A 22,344-nucleotide genomic window follows, 5' to 3' on the forward strand; every position below is an offset into this window, starting at 1 on the left:
CAGAGGTCCTGATGCAATTGCTATGGAGTATGGCCTGGATATCAGGATATTTAAAGGCTCAGTTAATTCTAAGCTGTAACAAAGTTTGAGAACCCATTGATATTAAATAGGCTGATTAAGTCAGGGGGTAAGGTGTTTTATAATATGAAAGTGCCAATAGGAATAGGTAAAGATGGCTCCACTCTGGATCTCCTGATACAAGATGTGGAAGAAAGGCCCCAAAATCCTGTACTGGGAAGAACAGCAATGACCAAGAGTAGGAGAATGCAAAGGAAGAGTGGGTAGGAAAATGTGAGGGGCTTCTGCCTGTGTAATGGCTGAGGAGGACAGGGATGAGAAGTACAGCTGAATTCCTCCAGATTATAAGGCTGGGTTAGAGGCCTTGTGATGGCCACTGACAGCTGTCTTTGCTGGGCTTTCCACTGGGATGTTTTGAGCAGGTCTCTTTGTGTCTCCAAAGAGAGTGTCTTTAGCATGTCCAGGAAGGAGTGAGCCAGCTATTCCTTTTTATTATTATTATTATTATTGGCCTCTAGATTTATTTCCTAAGGTAATGGGGTGAAACTAAAATGACCTGGGCATCAACTCTCTCCCCCAGTGTCTGGTTACTAATAATTGTTGAACATCTGCTTGTGATGTATATGAAGTAATCTATTGTTATATTTTTTCTCCAGATATTATAATAAAAACAAATGGCAAGATGTAGCAGCTGTGGCTGAATTTTCACTACTTTGAAGACATGAAAGTGAAGTCAAATCCATAAAGCAGAATGTCTACCTGAAATTATATGAAATTCAAAAATCAAAATCTCTAATTATTTGTGACATATCCCGGTGTTGAAATTCTATTGAGATCCTTATAATTTATTCTTAATAATTTAAGAAAGAAACATTCTCTTGTATGCTTCTTAAACATATGTATTTATATTGTACAATAAGAATAAATATATTAGAGGACTGTACATTAAATAGATAATTTCAGCTAATTTATAAGGACCAACACCAGAGTACTATGTGACTTCCTTTGATTGTTCTGCCCCCCAAATTTATCCTTTGTGTGGATTAAAATTAGTAAAGTTGTTGAAGCACTAAAAATGAAAATGCTTATATTACGAGCTATTTTTAAGAGAACTTAATTGAAACCACATGAGTGAGAGACCTAATTCCAGATCTATCTGAAAGAAACTCTGCATTCAAGGTTTGCTGAAGCAGGAAATGTATATTATGCACAATCAATCATACACTAAATTTTTAATGTATTACCTCATCCCCAAACAACCTTCTTTAGCTAATACTATCTATGAATTTTTTTGTTTTTGGATTTTTTGGCAATATAACTTGTCACATCTCAACAATGCCCATCCTAAAAAGCAGTGATCCTGTTGTCAGTTAACATAGGACAGTTGTATAACTATTGGTGAGATTTTTAACTCTGATGATTTTACTAATATTATACATAAAAGCAAATAAGAGTCAGATTTTCTAAGATGCTTCAATAAGAAAGAAAAATTTTAAATCAATGAATTTGAGGTTATGTAACCTACATAGTATTCATTTTTAAATAGGAATCTCATAAAGATATTTTCGTAAATGATTTGACAGGCCTTAAGCCCCTAACAAACTACTTGTGATTTCTGTTTTACATTTCCATCTGCAGGTGAAATATGGGAAAGTTGTTAAGAAATGCAGAAGAGCTCTTTAATGATGGTGGCTAGAACCAAATTTAGACCTGAAATCTAAATCAGTACTCAACTAAGTCATTATCTCCTGTGGTTGTTTTTAAAAGCAGAAATGTGATAAGCAGTGGGAGAAGAAGAAATTAAATGGCTTATTTTCAAGGAGTTTATAATCCAGTGGGGAGGGGAGAGAATGAGAATGATAATGGATTATTTGATAGTTTAATCAGGCAGTAGGCACTTGTGAGAAAGAATGACACCTAGTTCTTAGACTGAGCCTAGTGGGGCTGGAAGAAATAAAGATTTGATAGTTTTGTACTGCTGTTAGGAAAAATTATAGCTAGCTCAGAGAGATAAATCATTTGGCTAGGATGATATAATTTAGGATGCAACAGAGTCAGGATTGGAAAGCAGGACTATTTGAGTCCAATATTTTTTGTTTGTTTTTTTTGTTTTATTGGTTAGAGCACAGGGAAAGGTGGGAAGTTGGAAGGAGTTATAATCGACATTCAAGGCTTAGGGGTGGAGGACATAACTTTAGTTATGATTAAGAAGAAGGAAAGTAGAATAAGCTGGCATGCTGTCAGACATGAGAGAGTCCAAAGAGGATTCCTGTTGGCTAGTCCTAGGACAAGGTTGTATTCTTACTTCACACCTGTGGGTAGGTCCCATACATCTATTGGTGAACTTCCCTGGAAGAGCATCAGAAAAGGAGTTCATCTCTTTCCGGAGGGAGAGTCACTATAGTTTTCATCACATTTCCAAAGTAGTGTGCAATCTAAAAAATATCAACAATGAGACTGGATCCCTTTACTTAAGCATATAACAATTAAATTTCATTTTTAAGCATTTAAAATTATATTTTCAAATTATACTTGATTAAAAAAAATTCAGGTCATGAGTACTCAAGAAATTCAGTAAAAAATGCATGATGTAAATTATATTTAAAAAATTTTAACTCGAGTGTACTTTTTCACCTCTCCAAGGTATAATTCATCATGGTTTGTTCAGTTATGAATAGTCTCTTCATCTCATATTGAGTATATAGCATGTATGTTTATATGAAGAATGTGATGCCCAGATTTTCCAGATAAAAGATATCTTCAACCTCTGCTGCTCTACTGGTGCTTTCTAACCTGCAGTTGAAAATGTTCAATTATTTTACATCTTAAATCCTCCCTTTACTTTTATGTTCTTCTACCTAATCATTCTTCACCTTCTTACATCCATGTTTCTTCAAGAGTGCTTTCTGTCTTCTTACCAATCTCTCACTTCTCAACCCTTCCTCTTCCTCTCCCTCCCCTCAACACACATAGAGTCTGGTTGGCTTCAGCTCTGGTTTTCCCATGACACTGATCCCCTCAAGGCTACCAGCAACCCACTTGATGTTAATCTAAGGTTTGTTTTTTTTGTTTGTTTGTTTCTGATTTTACCCAACCTCTCCCAGCTGATGATGTTGCAGACTAATACTCTTCTTGAAAGCCTCCAGTAAGGAATGATCTCTCTGAAACATTACTCTCTAGGCTTTCATGTCATCTCTCTCTCTTTCTCTTCTGTTTCTTCTGAAGGCTTGGTTTCCTCTGTCTTTAAATTTTTGTTTTCCTGGGGTTCTAGTCTAGGGCCTCTTCTCATGTTACATAGTCTCCCTGTGTGAGCTTATCTACCACTGGTTTCAGTTACCATCTCTGTGCAATTGACCCCAAATCTTTGTCTTTAAAATATTGCCATGGATATTGATAGTGGATGTGTGTTGTGAGTGTCCCTGCATCTGTCCCCCAAAAAGGTTAGTTGTGTTTTCTTATATTCCCACGCCATCCTGTACTGGCTCACATCATAACTTTTATCACAATGTACTATAATTGCCTGTTCTGTTTTTTCTTCCCAGACTATAAATAAGTTCCTTGAGTGAAGGAGCTATACCTTGTTCATCATTATATTTCTATACCTCTCTCCTTCCATCCTAATTAGAGTGTGAATTTCCAAGCCACGTGGGTTTAGGTAGGATTGATGCCACTCTTAGTCTGAAGAGTGGGCCTTTAATGGCTTAAGTCAATTACAATAGCCTTCCCAACTCTGGCACGGCGATTGGTTCAGGAATGGATCCAAGACCTAAACTGATCCTATTGGATTAAATCGCAGAGCTTTTTCTGGAAATGCTGGGATCCAGACTTTTTGCTCTTGGATTTTTACCTGAAAGGAAAGCCGTTGGCAGCCATCTTGTGTCCACAAGTGGGAATGGAGTTCACACTAAGAAATTAGAGCTGGGATGGAGAAACCAGATTCTTGATTTCATTGTTGCAGTCACTGGATGCAGCTGTGCTTGAACTGTTGTCTATTTTAGGTCCAGTTATGAGAGCGAGTCAATTTTTTTTTCTTTTGGCTTTTGCTAATTTAGTTTGGGTTTTCTATCATGTGCATCATAGACCATCCTGACTGATGGACTCAATCAAGGCCATTCTAGAAGTTCTAGATCTGTGTGGCCAAATGCTTACTTGTCATCACTGCAGGGGGTCTCATGATGTCTCATATGCAACATATCTCAAACTGAACCTATCTCCCCCCTTGAAACAGTTCTTCTGTTATCCGTTTCAATGTTAGATATCTTCATCCATCTCAGTTACCCGAGCCAGAAATTTGGCCATCATCCATGACTCCTCCCTTTCTCTTACTTTCTAATGGGCAGCCAATCATGAAGTGCTGCTGATTTTGAGTCCTAAATATTATTTTCCACTCTCTTCCATTCCTGTGGCTATTCTCTGAGTTCATACCAGTACTTTCTTGCCTGGTTTAGTGCAACAACCTCCTCACTAGTTTCTCAGCCTTTATTCTTGTACCCTGTAGTCAATGTTCCGCAATGCATGCAGAGGTAGCTTTCTAAAATGCTCATCTGATCACGTTTTCTGCTTAAAATTCTTTAGTAGCTCTCTAGCATCTTCTGGATAAAGTCTAATCTTTTATATTTAGATTTAATATTTTACCTAGTTTTCTTAATTAATCCAGTTCAATTTTACCACTAGGTTATATTATCGGTCACTGAATTTTTATATTTTCTCTTCCCTCCAAGCCTTGAATGTGATGCTCCATCTGCCTGAAACACATTTTCTTGCTCACATCCTCTTTTCTTTAGCTTCTCCTATTTTTATTTTTAATCTCTATTTATTCTTTCCTATTCTTTCCTCCAGATAACTTTCCTTAATTCCCCCAAAAGGTTAATTGCCCACATCATAGCATTTATCACAATACTATAATTGCCTGTAAATTTCTGGTTTTTCTCCTTAGACAGTAAGCTTCTTGAGTGCAGGAACTACATCGTGTTCTTCATTGTATTTCCAGGTTCTAGCACAGGTGCCAGACATATATTAAACATATTAAAGTGTTTGAAAAATATTTGTTGAAAAAATGTTTGTCATAGAAGTGTGCCATTATATAAAGGACCTTCTTTTGTATACTTCTAATAGAATTCAAGGTGAAGATTTCCAGCTTGTTTATTTTATATTGAAGGTACAAGTTTAGCACTTATCACAATCTGTAATAACTTGCTTGCTTGTTTACTTGTTAGTTTCCTAAGGGCAGAGGTTGTACCTGTCTTGTTAACGTATTCTTAGTGCCTGGAATATAGTAGGTGCTTGATGTCAAATTTTCCATTAGATTATTTCCAGTAGTGTTTAAAATTCTCTAATATCTTTCATCTTAAAGAAAAAAAGAGGAAACCCAATTTTCCCTCCTCCCATTTCTTCTCGATCTCATTTCTCTGCTTCCTATCTCAGCAAAACAGAGGAGGTATCTATACTTGTTTATCATTTCCTCTCTACCCGTTCTTTTTTGAACCCACTCCATTCAGGCCTTCATTCATGTGACTCCATTGAAACTGCTTTTGTCAAGATATCCATGTTGACAAATCTAATGGACACTTACATGTTCAGAAACATTCAATACAGTTGACCCCTTCCTCATTTTGGGGACATTTTCTTGTCTTACTACTGATCCTCCTCCTTTTCTGGATCCTTCTCTTCAAGTCCAATAAGTGTTGTTCTTTTTGAGTCTTAGTCCTGGACCCCTCTTCTATATATATATATATTTTTATATATATATATATTTTTTCCCCCTGGGAAAACTCATCTATTCATATATTTTAAATCCTGTGTATGAGCTGATGCCTTCCAAATTTCTCTTTCCCATCCTGACTTCTTCCCATACAGTCTGCTCAGAATATATTTAGATTTAATATTTTCAATTTTTCTCTTCAAACCTGTGCTTTCCCTGGTCTTTCTATCAGGAAATGACTTCTATTTAGCTGCTCAAGGAAAAAACCTAGGAGTCAGTCCTTGGTTTTTCTTTCCTTCACTCCTGTTAGTTGTATCTCCAAAATAACCCTAGTTAGTCACCATCAGATCTTGCCTAAAATATGCAGCAGGCTCATAGATGGTGCAATAGCTCCTAGCACACTTCCCATGATGATCCTACATAATCTGGCCCCTTATATTTTTCTAACCACATCTCAAACATCTCCCTCCCAGAGTGTACTCAGCAAGTCTGGCCTACTTTTTCTTCTTCAAACAGGTAAACTCATTCCTGCCTTGGAGCCTTTGTACCTTTTCTTCTCTCTGCCAGAATGTTCTTCACTACTTTCTTCTCATGCTGGTTCCTTTTCCTTCTTTATACTTCAGTTCAAATTCCACATCTTTGGAGAGGCCTTTCTTGACCACTTATCTAAATTTGGCCCCCTCTCGTTGCTTGTTATCAACTATTTCTTTCCTAGTTCCTAGCACAACTTGCAAACATCTTGTTTATTTTGCTACTTGCCACTAGGAACTAAGTTCCTGAGAGCAGGGACTCTCTTGTTCAGTACCATAGCCTTAGTGTCTGAGACCTTGGAGGGACTCAGAAATATTTGTCGAATAAATGAATGTTTTCTGGTGCCTCAAACCACTGCGATTCCTTTATTGGATAGTAGTAAATCATTAGTTGGTTTAAGAGATTTTAAATCTGAGGTATTGAGTTCATCTTAGTATGATTAGGCAGTTTTACTTGATCATCTTGATTCTAAATGTCTTTTTCTGAGATGTTATCAATGAAAATTTGTTTCAGGAAAATTCAGCACAAATTTAGGCTACGGTTATTTGCATGGTGGTTAAGGGAGCAAAATTACAGTTTTATTGCCAATTTTTCCTGTATCTGGTAACTGGAAGAGAGTGCCCAGTCTTTTATATTATTGGAAGCAGGTGAACAGAGACACATAGGTTGTTCGAATTTGGGGAGAGGCTGAATCCTCTACTCTCAAGTGAAAGTGTAGGCTTTATGTCTAATCTAACTCAGAAGTTCCACATTTATATAACATTAATGAATAAATAATAGTTATTTTATCTCTCACATTTCCTCTTTATTGACTTCCTAACTTAAAGAGGCTACTTTAAGACACCTCAGTTGCTTTGTGGGAAAAGGTAGTGTTAAGTAAAAGGAAAAAAAGTAGTTTATATCATTATTGAACTTAAAAATATTTTTAATCTATATAATTAAGTATAGTTACATGTTTTTTTATGACAAATGTATCATTTCAGCGCTCCATATTCTGTAATTTGAGTATTATGCTATAGCGAAAAGGAAGTGTGATGAATGATAGCAAGTAAATTTAGTTTTTTCTATACCTTTCAAGACTAAATATGACTATAGAAAAGTTATTACATGATTTGAGAGTACTAAAAGAACTCTTATCCAAGCAGTAATGTTCTTTCCCTTACGATTAATATCTGTAATTATCTATGAAGTAACTGTTTTCTAAGATGAAAGCACACAAAGTTAATGTATCTAAAACTTTCTTCTGAGGGGACCTGGAACTACTCTGTGCCAGCCACGGACCAGCCATGAGTCTTCAGTGTCTCTAGTCCTATGTAGATAGGCTTCAGACTGTTTCCACCTTCACACTCATTTATTGTAAATTGCTAGTATAAAAAAACCTCCAAAACTTCCCAAGTGATTGATTGATCAATTTACTTATAGGATACGCATTTTGTCACTTCTAAAAATTGCATTGATTTTATTTTATTTTTTACATAAATTTTATACTATGTTCGCATTTTGTGAGAAAAATATACATAACTCATTTTGCCTTATTAAGAAATCTTTCAGCGTTTGGCACCAGAGTCCAGAGGATTAGCTTAAGTTTATTGGTGAAACAGTCCTGCTATTTTGCTCCGGTGTTGCCCAGTAACTTCTGGAGCTTGGGCAAGAGGAATTTTGAATGAATCTTAACCGGAGCACCTCAAATGTGACCTCAGAGAGACCTTCCCACTCATTTCATTGCTTAATTCCTTTTCAGAACAGTAGTCTAAAGTTACCTTGTTTACTTACTGTGACCTCATATAGAAAGTTAGCTCTGGCTCTGTCTTTTTTGTTTGCTTTGGATTCCCAATGCTTAGACCAAGGACACAAACATTTGTGGTATGAATTAATTTCTTAATCATATGTATGCTTTTACAAGTATTGTGCTATTGAAACTCAACCTGTTGACTGATAACATTCTCAGATATATATTCTGATTACTTTTTTCTATACAAGACCACTTATTTTATAGCTTAAACTCTAGCTGAAAATTCAATAGGAGTTGGTATCCACTTAAAAGACAATTTGATTTGTATGCCTAGTTAAATGGAATTCTCAAAAAAGTGTTTTTATCTAACTTTCCAGCCACATGCCAGTCATTTCCTGACATATTTGTCGGAGAACTGCATCCCATGGTACAAAATTCCTGATCCTGAAGGGGGAGTGAGTGAATGAGTGGAGGGGCTGAAAATTTATAAAACCAATTTGATCCAAACCCTGATAAATTTTGGCTCCCCGGGTCTAAAATGACTGCAAGGTCATTTATGAGCAATATTTTTCTTTGGAAAAAGCTTTTCATCCTACCAAATCCATTTGTTTACAATTCCACAGTTCTCTCCCTCCGTATCTAGACATTCAGATTGAGCCTAAATCTCGAGCACTATCACTAACGCTTCCAAGGGAATAATTCCCGGTGTCAGGGTTCGAGTCACAAACTCTGAGGGCAGCTGCCCGCAGGCCTTGGTAGAGGCCATCTCTACAGGAAGTCATGGCCGTGGCGGGTGTCTTGGCAGGCCCCTCCACCAGACCTCGTGAGCCAGTCCTGTGCTGTCACGTTCTAAGTCCACACTCTTGAGTCCGCTCGCGGCCAGGCACCAGCGGGCCTGTGGACCCGGACTCAATGTCCAGCCTATGCTGCGGCCCCAAGGCTAACGCTCGCACGCCTTCTCTGCTCCAGGAGCCAACAAGACTCCGGGAGGCGCCGGGTGGAGGTGTCTGTCGAGGGTGCGCGGAGCCAAAGGCTTCTGCGCTCGGGAGTCCCTGGCATTGTCTCCGCGCCACTCCTCGGTAGACCCAGCAGCTGACAGATTCACAGAGGGCCTGGACCCGAGCGCGTTGCCGCTTCCGTTCCCCAGCTACCGCTCACTCCTTGCCCCGCCCCTCCCCGCCCCTCCGCCTCCTACCCCTTCGCTCTCCTCTCTTCTCCACCGCCTCACGCCCTCCCCTCCTCCCTCCCTCACTCTCCCTCCCCTCCGCCTCCCCCGCCACCCATCCCCTCCAGCTCCTCTCCCGGCATTGCCGAGTCCCACCCTTCTCCACCCTCCATTCTCCACCCCCTCCACTCCAGCTTCCACATGCATGTCCCGCCCCGTGAGCTGCCACGTGAGGGAATCACTGGCCCGCCTGTGGGCGCCAGCTCCGCCCCAAGCCCCCTCCTTGCCCCCTGCTCCGCGCGCCGCCACGTGATGCGGCTCACCGCCAGCCAATGGACACCGGCCTTGCCTTGCGCCCCGCCTCGCGCGCCGTGGCCGTTTGAAGTGACTAATTTCTGTCATATGACTGAGGCGCCCATGGGGGTGGCGGGGCGGCTCTAGGAGCGGGGGGCCTAGCAAGCACCCAGAGAAGCGACCCTGGTCTGGCTGTGGCCAGCATGGCCCCTACGCTGTTCCAGAAGCTCTTCAGCAAGAGGAACGGGTTGGGTGCGCCGGGTCGGGACGCGCGGGATCCAGACTGCGGGTTCAGGTAGGGTGCTGCGGGGCTGGGGGCGCGGAGCCGCGAAGCCGCGAAGCCGCGGAGCCGCGGAGCCGACGGCCTTGTGGCTCCGCGCGCCAGATGTGCTGGGGCCTTCGGTGTCCACGCCCGCGCGGCAGCGCTGCGCTGGGACCGGGACCGTGGCCACGGTCGGGAGGGCCAGGCAGCTGCTCTGGGGTGTATGAGCGAGGTCCTCTTTCCCCACCCCCAATTCCGCAGATGCCCCTTCCCCCTCCTCCAGGTCGGTTTGTTTACGTCCTGTTCAGAAGCCACGCGCGGCCCTGTCCCTCCGGACCCAGCACCGCGGCCTGAGCGTAGGGTCCACAAGCCTTTCGGGTGTCAAGGAGAGTTGGGCGCGGGCTAGATTGGACCTCAGCCGCCGTCCTCCGGGCCGAGTTCTCCCCTCCTCCCCGTGACCAGTCGCCTTCTGGGTGCTTCATTCCGGCTTGGTTGGTGGTGTGTAGAGAGCTGCACGTTTTGGCCAACCTTTTAATGTAGAGAAGGCTGGAGGAGCGAGTGAGCAAGGTGCCGTTCTTTCAGGATTCTTGGAAACTAAAATTGGAGGTGTGCGGTTACGGGACCGAGCCCTCTTCATGTTATGGAAGAAAAAATGTGAAGCTTAAGAGTTTATGGTTACTACTGACCAGACTGAAGCAGGACCAAATCATATGAAGCTTGGCTGTAGAATTGGCCATAGAACCCTCCCCTTGGAATGTTACTAAAGAGTCTAAAAGTTGAAAACGATAGAAAAAAATTTTGTGTTACATACAGGCTTTGTTAATTTTTGGTTGCAGTACCTGTTGTCAGTAGAAAAACTTTTAAAATTGTAAGACTTAATGTAATGTAAACCTGAATTCAGAGTAAAATTTAGTCGCCAAATTGCATTCGAGGAGATTATGTCTTTCAAACAGCCTTCATACTTGTTGCGGTGTGGAAACTTATATATATAGCCAGGCTAAATGTCAAATATCACTCATACCTGGTAGAATAGCAGAGAGCCCACTTGTACAGTGGTAGTAGGAAAAAATGAGAATCTCTTAAATTTTGCAACAGGCAAAAGTGTGAAATGACTGTACTACACTGGTTTAAAAAGTTTTGGTATTAAAATTTTTCACCCACTCTGGCTAATGCAGATCACATTAGTAAACATGCAGTAATCTGTGTAGAATTGAAGTAGTAAATGGAAAGAAGTTTAACTTTGGAAGAGGAAAACTCTCAGTTGCAAACATCTTGGAAAAGTGCTCAATAAACTACAGTTTTCTAGGTTTTGGTCTTTTCCACTGGAAGTTAAATGTCTTGCAGTGCTCATATAATGACTTTCTTTAAACATTTTTTCAGTGTTTTCCTTTTGAAAAATGAAAGGGTAGTCTAGATAACACTACACCAAGCCATCCAGTAAACCAAGAGTCAGTAGAAAGCAGATTCAGGAAGAATATTAAAAAGATGACAATTGTATAAGTTTTCTGTTTCTGGGCAAAGATTGACGTTGGGGTACTCACGTTTCCAAGGGTCTCAGGTCATTCATATGGGAAAACATTTTCATGTCTATTTTTTAAAAATGTGAAGTCTACTATATAGTTGTGTTATACTACCTTAGAGTTGCCAAAGCACTTTCTCATTTGTTATCTCATGTACTATTTCACAACCTTGGGAGATAGGACAAGAAGAAGTCTAGATAACTATGTCACCCTTTTCCAGTGGAAATAAGAATTAAGTATAACTGCAGTAAGTGCAGTACATAGACAATTATTGCTTTAAAAATAAAATTCTTGAAAAAAAGTTTAATTTGGTGAGATGATTGTTTCATAGTTAAAGGTCTGTAGGACAGTTCATGTTTTGTTCAAACAACAATATTCCGTAGTTTTGTTTTATTCCTAACGCGTGAACATTTGCTCATATTGCCTGTAGCAGGAATTCTTAACCTGTTGCAACAACTTCCTAATTGGTCTTTCTGCCATCACTCTGGCCTTTCTCCTAACTACTCTCAACACTTCATCCTTTAAAAAAATGCAAATTCTGATCATGATCAGCAGGCAAAATGGTATAGAATTTAATGTCTCTATTATAGTTATTTTAAGGATTCAAAGAGAATAGTTATGTCAAATACTTAATGTAGTGCTTAGTACAAGGCTTTCAGGAACCAGAAATTATTATTACTTTGATGATCTCATGCTTACCTATAAAATCATTCAGTTTAGGCCCAAACTTTTTAAAGCGGCCCTGTATGGTGTGGCTTGCAAAGTCTCTATTCCCCTCCTCCCCCTTAAAGTTCCATAAGGTCATTTTTTAAAACATAGACAATATTCTATTATACTTAACAAAATTAACAGAAATTTTAAATATCATCTATTCTTTGTCTATATTCAAATTTTCTCATTTGTCTCAAAATGTCTTACAGTAGATTTGTTTGAATTAGAATCTTAAGAGGCTGAATTTGCAGTTATGTTGCTTAAGTAATTTTTATTCTATAACAGCCCCACCCCCCACACCTCTTTTAAATATGATTTGTTGTTGAAACTGGGTTATTTTCCTGTAAAACTTCCCACATTCTCTATTTGGCTGTTTGCTTCCTTATAGTTTTTTTTAATTCCTTGATTCTCAGCAGTCTGTTTTAACAGGCCCCCTCCAGGTGATTGTGATGCCAGTTAGAGAAGTACTGCTATAACCTATTCTCTATTTCCTGAAAACTGGTAGTTAGATTCTTTGGTAGATTCAGGGTCAGGTAAAAAAAACAAACAAACAAACAAAAAACTTCATAGATGTTGCTGTGTACTTTCTGTCTATCAGGGTTATATAATGACTGGTTGTCCCACTTTTAGTGATGCTAAGATTGATTAGTGATTTTAAGTGGTATCAGCCTTATTCTTCATTGTAAAATTCTCCTTTCATTAATGTTTTTTTGTTGTTGATTTTTGATTTTGATCATCTTTTGTTGATTATTGCCTGAATTCGAATTCATTATTTTGTTAGGGGTTGTGAAATGGTGATATCCCAAATCTTTAATTTTTTCTGTATTTATTTCTTGGAAGAATAGTCTCTTATTGCCTATTTGGTTACTCATTGCTACAGGAAAGGCAGCATAAAAGTTCGTTTCTCTTTATCATTTTTCAGAATAATTTATAATGAGTTATTCAGGGAAGGTTTTCATTTTAATTATCATTTTATTAGTATCATCATGAGCTCTTGGATTTTAATGTCTTTTAATCCATTATAGTCAGATTGTCTCATATTTGGCCATTGGAAAACTTTTCATATTAAGTGCTCTTTTGACATGATCTCATGAGTCTTTGATAACTTCTCGCCTCCTTTTGTCCTTATCTGAATCCCCTTTCCCTCTCCTATGATTTTATCACCTTGAATGTGTTTTAGATTCTGGGATGTGCCATGACTTTTTTGTTTAGCTTTTTGTAGTGGTCATTTACGTTTATCCTAATTATTTCTCCTACAGGAAGCCTTTTCCGATTTCTCCCAGACTGAGTTAGATTTCACTGTAATTTCTTCCATAGCTTATTGCATTTCCTTCTGTGACATTTATTACATCTCTCCTCTTTGCTTGCTTGAGAGCTCTTCAACTTCAAGGTATATTTTGGAGTTAGAACCCTGTAGAGCCCCTTGATGGGTTGTTAGTCGAGAACAGAGACTTATGTTTCTGGCTGGAGCAGTTAGGTGGACATCATTTTCTGAGGACAGAATACAATATCATGGAGTGCTATCTTGAACACCCTATGAAATTAGCAGTTTTCTTATTCTCTATCAGAACACACTCTTTACATCCTTCACAGCCTTTTTTACAACTTATGTCTCCCCTAAGTTCATATTGTTCACAGTACCTGAGCATATGCTTAGTAAATATTTGTAGAATGAATATGTGAAATAATTTTGAGGGCAGAGGGAGAGAGTCAAAAGTTCTGTTTTGGACATTTAATCTAGTTTTAATTGCCAGTGAGATACCTACTTAGAGATATCCAGTTGACAGTTTATTAAAGTAAATCTGGAATTCACAGTAGAGGTTGAGACTAGAGAAATGAATTTGGGTTTATTGTTAATATTAAAACTAAGGGGATGGATGAGCTCATCTAGGAAAAGGGGGTAGATACAGAATTGGAAAGAACAGGACTGCCCTGAAAAATCTAAAACGTACAGATGTGGGAGAGGAAACTACAGTGAAGAGGTAGTGGGCAAGCCCAGGGGTATGTGGTGTTAGGAAAGCTTAGAAAGGCAAATGATGGAATGATGAACTGTTTTGTATGCTGATTGCTGACAGGTCTTGTGAGATGTGAAACAGAAAAGTATCTATTGATTTGTCAAGTTGGAGATAATTGATGACCTTAATTTTTTTTGAGGGGGGCATGTTTGGGGAAGAATGTGAGATCAATGTGGAGTAAATGAGAGGTGAAGAAATTGCTTCACTACTAAAGTTTTCTTTTTATTTCTGTAGGAGAAGCAATCTAGAACTGAGTTATTTTTTCACTTTCCGTATTCTGGTTTTATCTCACATTTTGAGCTTCTGAAGTTTTTAAAAGCTACCTTCTTAATAATGGCAAATCATTTCAGAAGTTTTGTTTTTTCAGTGTGATTTTTATAAAGATTTGCTGCATTCACAATGAGTTTTCGTTATTTTTAAAATACTATCCCTGCATAACTTGTACCTTTTAATCTTAGAAGTGATAGTCATATATGTTTTTTTCTGAGAATCCTGTGGAATCATATCTTTTTTCTTAAAGTGGGAAGTTGAGAATTTTAAGTAATTACATGTGAATGATCTGTGGTATCAATATTTGGTCCTAAGAATCTAATTTTGCAGTAAGAAATGCAAATATATTTTATTGTTAATTTGATTTGCTTTTCTATCTCTAAGTAGTGGTATTAAATTTTTTAGAATCATGTTTATTGAAAGAAAATAGGTTAGAGAAAAAATATAACTTCGATATTCAGTTTATAAAACTTAGACCTCATTTCTTACTAATATAATAATTATTGTCTTAAATCCTGCTGTATTTAAATTACCTTATAGGAAAGACTTGTATTAAAAACACTCCCTGTATAAAATGCAACAGAACCTTCTTTATTTAAGGAAGTCTTAAATCATCCATACACGGTCCTCTGTTCCTGTTCCTGGCACCACCATTCTCTTAGTTAATTATCAGAGGATCATCTTTTACTCCTTCCTCTCTCTGATGAACAACATTTGGTCATTTGTTGAGTCCTGTTGATTCATATTCTGCAGTATCTTTGTTCTTTTCCGTTTTTCACTGTCATCATCTCATTTAGACCTTTAATGCTTTTCATAAAAATTGGCCATAAGTTTCCCACTTCTTGTGTGTTCCCCTCTACACCATTCTACCTGATCTTCTTAAACTCTAATTCTGATCAAATCACTCAGAAATCTCCATTAACTTTCTCTTGCTTAATAGGGGATTGTTTTGTTCCAAGCACTGTTTTAAGTGCTTTACACATACTAATTCATTTAATTCTCACAATAGCTTTATAAAGTAGGTCTGATTATCCCTATTTTATAAGTTAAGAAATGGAGTCACATAAAAGTTAAGAACCTTCCTTCAGGTCTATAGTAAGTGATGAAACTGAGATTTGAACTGACATTTGAGTTCCAGAGCCTTTGTTTTTAACAAAGTTCAGACTCCTCAATTTGGCTTATCCTTCTCCCTTAGAGTTGTAGCTTGGTGTGATGGACCTGAGTTCAGATCCCTGCCCCGATAGTTTCTGAATGTATAACCTTGGGAAGCAATATAATGTCACCATTAAAGGTTGGGCATATGTATGTATATCTGAGTAGGGGAGTGGATACTGGGGATACAGCCCCAGGTGTTCATTGCACCTACCATCTTAAGTTGTTTTGAGAATTAAATGGTATGGGAGGCACTCACATTTTAGAATTCCCTCCCAAACTCCCTCACCCCTCATTTTATCCTTTCCAGCCTTCTAGTTTTTTCTCTAGCTGAGGATTCTGAATCAGACTACTTGATGTTTCCTGAGAATAATCAAGTTTGTGTTTGCACACTACTTGGAATAATACGGCTACAACACATCATTCTTTAAAAGTCCAGCAGAAGTCATATTTTCCCTGCATTTCCCATCATAGAAGTTATTTTCTTGTGTTGTCGTTGCTTTTTATGAATCTATATCCTTAATTAGATTGTAATTTCTATTGGGGCACAAACTTTGTCTGTTTTGTTCAGTGCTGATTCAGTGCCTGGTTCACAGAAGGCATTATATAAATATTTGATGAATGAATGAATAAAATTAGTCACTGAATTGAAAAAAAATTAATTCATTTAACAAAAGTGTTTTTGTTTTGGATTATTTGCCTCAAGTAGTTATTCACTTAATGAGTGGTTTAAGTAGATTTTTATTTGACATCAATGTTTACCAATTAAAGGAAAATTACATTGTTATTTTGATTGTTTTGAGATAGCAAGGATGGTCTGATTTTCCAGAAATAAGTTATATCCTCCATTTATATTCCTTATGACACCTCATACTTTCCTTTTCTACCACTTATCACATTCAGAATTTGTGTGTGCATGCACACGCACGTGTATGTACACAAAGATGTCTTCCCTGACATACTCAGTATTTGCTGAATGGAAAAGAGAATAAGTGAACTAATTTATTCTCTTTGGTAGTGGGAGTTTATTTCAAGAACACAAGAGGTTCCGTGTACTATGGGATTCCTTTTCCATTTGAGCATTCTGGGTTCTTAGACCCTGTAAGATTTTTAAGCAGACCTTATGGGGAACTGGAATAACAATTTAACCTAGCTCTTTGGAGATACAGCCAGAACTCTGGGGACCAGCTTTCTTATACTCACACTGCCCAATATAGAGTATCCCTTGATACAACAGCATTTTATTCCAAGTTACCCCAGAGGTGGTTTGCTGCTGTCATATGCTGTCAGTTCTTCCCAGTCAAATCCTAATGGTTGGAGTGACAGAGTTGGTTTCAAGAGCATGTGGATAACAAGCCATTTCAGTTGATGCAGTTTTGATCTCATTTGTAGGCTCTTTGCAGCTTTTTGGCCTTCTTTCTTCTCACCCTGTTGTGATCTGTTATATAATTTTTTTAAAGATTTACATTTGTGTTAGAAACTACAGATCGTGAAGTTTATAAGGTGAATAAAATAAAGGTATAATATGACTCCCACAGATAGGGATTTTGTATTTTTGTATTTATCTTGATTAATTGTTAGTTAATTTACAATATAAAACATATATGCTATACTTTTATAAGATGCAGAAATATAGAAATTATTTGTGAATAATTTTAATAGTTTTAATTTTTATAAAAAAAAAATACCTGAACGTAGGGACAGTAAAATACCATGTTAATCACCAGCTATGACATGAGTGAGTCCTGGACCCTTGAAACACCTGACTGGCTAGCTAGGCAAGCTCATCGCTTGTGATAATCTGACTCTTAACATGTTGAATTTTTTGCCCTTGCCCAACAATACAATGGTAGGAATTTACCTATAGTAAACCGTCCTGATCCTAGAGGCAACTGCTTTTTCAATTATTTTGCTGTTTCTTTTGAGCATTTATTTTCATACGTATAAATAATATGAATGTACTGTTTTTTAAAAAAATTATTCATCTTAGACATTATATATTAATTTCTTATATGAGTAAAGACTTAGGTCTTAAACATACACACATATACACCCATACCGTTCCCTTTCCTTCATTCTTTCAGTATTACAATTTTGGGTTACCTTAAATGATCAAGGTTAGCTATGTTATTTTATCATAAATGTTCACTACAGAGCTAAGTATATTTTATGTTTTACTTTTTCTTGGTGTTAACTGCCTTTTTCTGGGCAGGGGTTGGTTTACCTTGTTTTCTTTTAAATCATTAGCCAAGCATTTCTACATCCTTCATAAAATACCTTTCAAAACAACCTATCTCTTAGTTATCTGTCAGATAATTGATTAGTTCATTTTTTTTCCTCCTGCACATGTCCTTCTTGGAGCCCTCTGCCTTTCTCTGTCTCTAGTTTGGACTGCTTGCCCTGTAGATCTGCTCCACAACATCTTCATGAGGCTTCCTTTACCTTCCTCCTGGGAATTTCTTTGACCTTTTTTTGTTAGGATCTCCTGTGGACTGGTTTCCATGACTTTTCCTTATTGGATTATTCTCTTGTTTTGGTGGCATATATCCCTCCAGGAGTTTCCTGAGAATGAGTGCTTGGGAGATAAATTTTTCAAGACTTTGCAAGTCTGCAAATGTCTTTATTGTTATGTTTGGTTGGCAGTCTTGAAGATAGAGAATTCTATGTCGAGAATCATTTTAACTCAGAAATTAGAAGGCTTTGCTCCATTGTCTTCTCAGTGTGTTACTGAGAAAGCCAGAGCCATAACTCTCAACCCCCAGGAAGCTTTTGAGATTTTCTCAATTTTCTTATTATTTTTTTCCTGAAATTTCACAGTTTTGTACTTAGTTTTTTGTTTTTTTAAATTATTTGTTAATACCTGGTGGGCTTTTCAATGTCTGGAAACAGTTTGGGGAATTTTCTTAAATGATTTCTTTTATGATTTCATCAACTCTTTCTGAAACTTTTTAATAAAGTTTTCCAGGGGAAGGTTCTTGTACCGATCTTTCAAGTTTCTTGATTTTCTTTTTCTTCTCCCAATTTCTGTCATCTTTCTATCCTGATTCTGGGAGAGTTCATCAACATTACTTTTGGATGAATTTTTGTATGTATTTTTATTTCCGCTATCATATTTTTAATTTCCAAGAGTTCATTCTTATTCTTTTGTATAAGCCTATTTTCAGCCATGTGTCTCAACCTCTTTCACTGAAGTCCCTAATGACCTTGAGGCTGGTGCTTCTTTGTCAGTTTCCCAGGAGAGTAAACATCTGATCTGTTTAAGGGGTGGGACTAAGAGAGACGGGAGAAGGCCAACTTCACATCCCCTGAGGATATACTTTTTGTTCTTTGCCTCTCCACCACCTTCCAAAGTGCCTTTTGTTCCCAAGGCCTTTGCTTCTCAGGGATTCTGAGGGGACAGAATCTTTCAGTTACTCATTAACACCCCCATGTATTAACATTTAGGTTGCAGCTGCTTCTGTTTTTGAAAAGTCAGTTGCTACTTTTTATTTTTCAAATAATTATTGAAATCTCTTTATCCTTGAAAATTCTCTTGTATTCTCTTTGTCTTAAAGATATATGTGTGTATTTTATTTACTATCATTTTAATGAGATTTAATGTAGCTGCACCTCGCTTAACTTGGATTTTATGAAAAATTAAAAAAATTTTATTATGTAAAATTTCAAGCAAAAAGTAAAGAGAATACTACTATAACCATACTCAGCTTTAACATTTAGTTAATCAACATTTTGGTTGTGTTTGTTTCTCTCTGTCCCCCTACCTTATTTTAAATACTAATACTGATGTTTGTTGTTGTTGGAGTATTTTAAAGCAAATTGTAAATGTTTTGTCATTTCACTTGTGAATACTTGAGTATGAATCTCTAAAAGATTATTATTATCTCTAAAAATGAACATTGATTCCTTAATATTTTATGCTCAGACCATGTTCAGTTTTCCATGATTGTTTTAATAAATGTCTTTGTAGAGTTGGATGTTTCAAGTAGGATCCTAATAAGGTTCCCATATTCATTTGTCAGTACAATGTTCCATATTTTGGATTTGGATCTGATTTCTTCCTCACTGTGTCCTTATCTAGTTACTCTCTCCACCTTATTTTCTTTAAATTGAGAGTTAGATCTTGAACTTTTAAATTCGAGGGGGGCGGGGTGGTGGTGGTGGTGGTGTGTGGTGTGTGTGTGTGTGTGTGTGTGTGTGTGTGTATGTCATTATTTCCTAAGACTATTTCATAGGTGCCCTGTATACTTCACATTACATTTTATCAGGAAGCACATAACCTCTGGTTGTCCCATTTCTAGTTGTGCTAAGATTGATCACTGGGTTCAGGTGGCATCAGCCTGATCTCCCCCATTTTAAAGTTGTCCATCTTTTCCACCTAATGGTTTTAGCTTCTATTGATGATGATAAATAGATTATTTCAGTGGTTCTCAAACTTTAGCATGCATCAGAGTCACCAGGAGGGCCACTAAAAATGTATATTGCTGGCCTCTACCCACAAGAATTTATATTTGTAACAAATTTCTAGTTAGTGCTGAACCACTGTATTACTTCATTAGGAGTTAGAAAAGGATGATTTTCTACTTACATTTCTTCTGAGATTAGTTTGTAAAGGAAAGGAAAGATGGATGTTTACTGATTCAAAATAATGATTTGGTGTTACCTTCAAAGATGACCAGTGAGGGGTTTTGGGTTGATGTTTGTTTGTTTGTTTGTTTTCTTAATATTTGAGTCAGTCCATTGCAGTCATTACATATTTTTTTTGGTGAACCATTTTTGACCAGGGGGAGCTCTTTAAGATTGGCCCCTGTGGTTTTTAAAAAGTTTTTTTTGACATGACCGCAGTAATATTTTTGGCATGACAATATACTGTTCCAGGCACAGTCTGACCCAGGCCTGGAATCACCCATTTTCCCCAATGATCACAGTTCCTTTTGGTGGGAATGGTGTTTAGTGACCTCTTTGTATCCTAGAGGTCTTTGTTGCCATAGGTTGTCATTTTTTCTAGGTCTTTTCAGTGGACAAAACTAAAAAGTGTAACATTTTTCTTTTTATAAAACATAAATGTTAATACGTTTTCCAAATTAAATTTTACAGTGTTTTTATGTAACTTTTATTTTATAGTTTATCTCTTATACTGAAAATCCTGTTTCCTAACAATATTGCCATAATAACTGAATTGGTTAATTTTACAACATATATTAGTTTCAGAATAACACTACCAATATTATTACTAGCTATAACACTATTGCAGTGTAAGGTTTCTTTGAGGTGCTTTGCTTCACTTCTATTTTCTCCCCTTCATTCTTCTTTTTTTTTTTCCCCCTCTCCTTAGTATCTCCCAGCCTATCCTGACTAATATATAGACAGTCCCTTGTATGTATTCTAGTAGAGAAACTCTTGGATGTGTGACCAGGAGATGTATACAAAAATGTTAATAGGAACTGGAATGATGTCATTTCTGGGCTGTAGTGTGGTGGCTGCTGCAGAGTAGGAGAGAGAGTCATTGTTTCTTGAGTCATGGACCAAATAAGTGGCTGTGGTAATGATCTAGACAGGAAAGTAATTTCTTCTTTTCAAATTAATTGACTGAGAGCTTATCATTTCTCCTTTGAATTTATATTTACTTTTCTATTTTTGTAAGAGGTAGAAAATTTATTTTCTAATTTTGTGACCTGTATTTTTTCATTTGTTTTGTTTTACCTTTATATTGGGTTTATGGGAGCCACCATGCTTTGATAATGCAGAGGAAGTGCACAAAGTAATGTAGTACTGTGTCAGTACTTTTTAAGTATAAATGTCTATATTATAATGTGTTTTCTATATTTTACCTTGATATGCTTGCATTAAGAGATCTTGTATTCCCACCCCCCACCCCTCCAAAAAAAGATATCGTATTCAAATAATGTTCAAATAAAATCTGATATACACTAGGGAAGTAGTTCTCAACTTTGGCTATGCATTAAAATCATCAGGGAAGCCTTAAAAAAAAGATGTCAGGGTCCTCCTCCAGACCAGTTATATTGGATCGAATATGGTTGAGAATCACTGGACAAGAAAATTAGATGAAGAAGAAAGATAGGTACCTTTGGATAGACACTCCAGGGCTGTAGAGCGCAGAGATATGTTACATCTTAGAAAAACAAACAAAAACCCCAATTGATCATATCTCTACAGTGATTCTTTTTTTGTTTTGTTTTTATTTTTCAATATACAGTATTATATTAGTTTCAGGTATATACCATAGTGATTAGACATTTATATAACTTATGAAGTGATCATTCTGATAAGTCTAGTACCCATCTAACACCACACATAGTTATTGCAGTATTGACTATATTCCCTATTCTGTACTGTACATCCCTGTGACTTTTTATAACTGGTGATTTGTACATTTTAATTCCTTCCCCTTTTTCACTCATTCCTTGAATCCCCCTACTACAGCCATTTTTCAGTTATTTAATTGGTAAAATCTATATTCTAGAGTAATTTCAGATTTAAGTTATCCTGCCATTATAGACAATTAAACTTGATTTTCATTCTTCTCTTTTTTAAACTAAGTAAACATTTTTGATGCTGGCAACATTTTTAGTGAATTTGTTCACTTTGATGTTATGTTTATTCTTAAAATTAATTTTTCTTTTAAAGTCAACTTTATTCCAATGTGATATATTCAATAAAATAAACCCTTTTAAGTATATATGTATTAATTATTCCTTTTTATTCTCCGATGTGTTGACGTTTGGAGCCTTCTCCATCCTGGAGAGATCACCCACCCACCTCTTTTCCCCCTCCTCCAACTTATTTCTAGTGATAACAAAAGATGGACTCCTCTTGGACTAGTGTACTTTTCATATGCAAACGAACCAAATCCAGAGTCTACCCTCAACTACCTCTTTTAATGATCTCTTACACTCCTGGGCAACTATCCCCCTGCTCTGATCACCCCAGGGCAAGGTACAAGCCAAGAGGCAGT

General features: G+C 37.4%; 2 protein-coding genes across 4 annotated transcripts in view; both read left to right on the forward strand.

Annotated features, from left to right (window-relative positions):
* The window catches only part of MEIKIN (meiotic kinetochore factor), a 64,320-nt gene extending 54,860 nt beyond the window's left edge, over positions 1–9,460 (forward strand). The window contains exon 13 of the mRNA XM_039880324.1: positions 8,952–9,460. Within this exon, the coding sequence (XP_039736258.1) occupies positions 8,952–9,460 (509 nt within the window). The remainder of the gene's footprint in view (positions 1–8,951) is intronic.
* An 85-nt stretch (positions 9,461–9,545) lies between these two features.
* FNIP1 (folliculin interacting protein 1) overlaps positions 9,546–22,344 on the forward strand; it is a 103,389-nt gene continuing 90,590 nt past the window's right edge. For 2 of the 3 annotated variants that reach the window (XM_039879988.1, XM_039879987.1), the window contains exon 1: positions 9,546–9,736. In XM_039879988.1, coding sequence (XP_039735922.1) covers positions 9,645–9,736 — 92 coding nt within the window. In that variant the 5' untranslated portion in view covers positions 9,546–9,644. The remainder of the gene's footprint in view (positions 9,737–22,344) is intronic. The other variant, XM_039879986.1, reaches the window with a different exon arrangement.

The sequence above is a fragment of the Pteropus medius genome, unplaced genomic scaffold (genome assembly GCF_902729225.1).
Source record: "Pteropus medius unplaced genomic scaffold, Ma_sr-lr_union100, whole genome shotgun sequence".
Lineage (NCBI taxonomy): Eukaryota > Metazoa > Chordata > Mammalia > Chiroptera > Pteropodidae > Pteropus > Pteropus medius.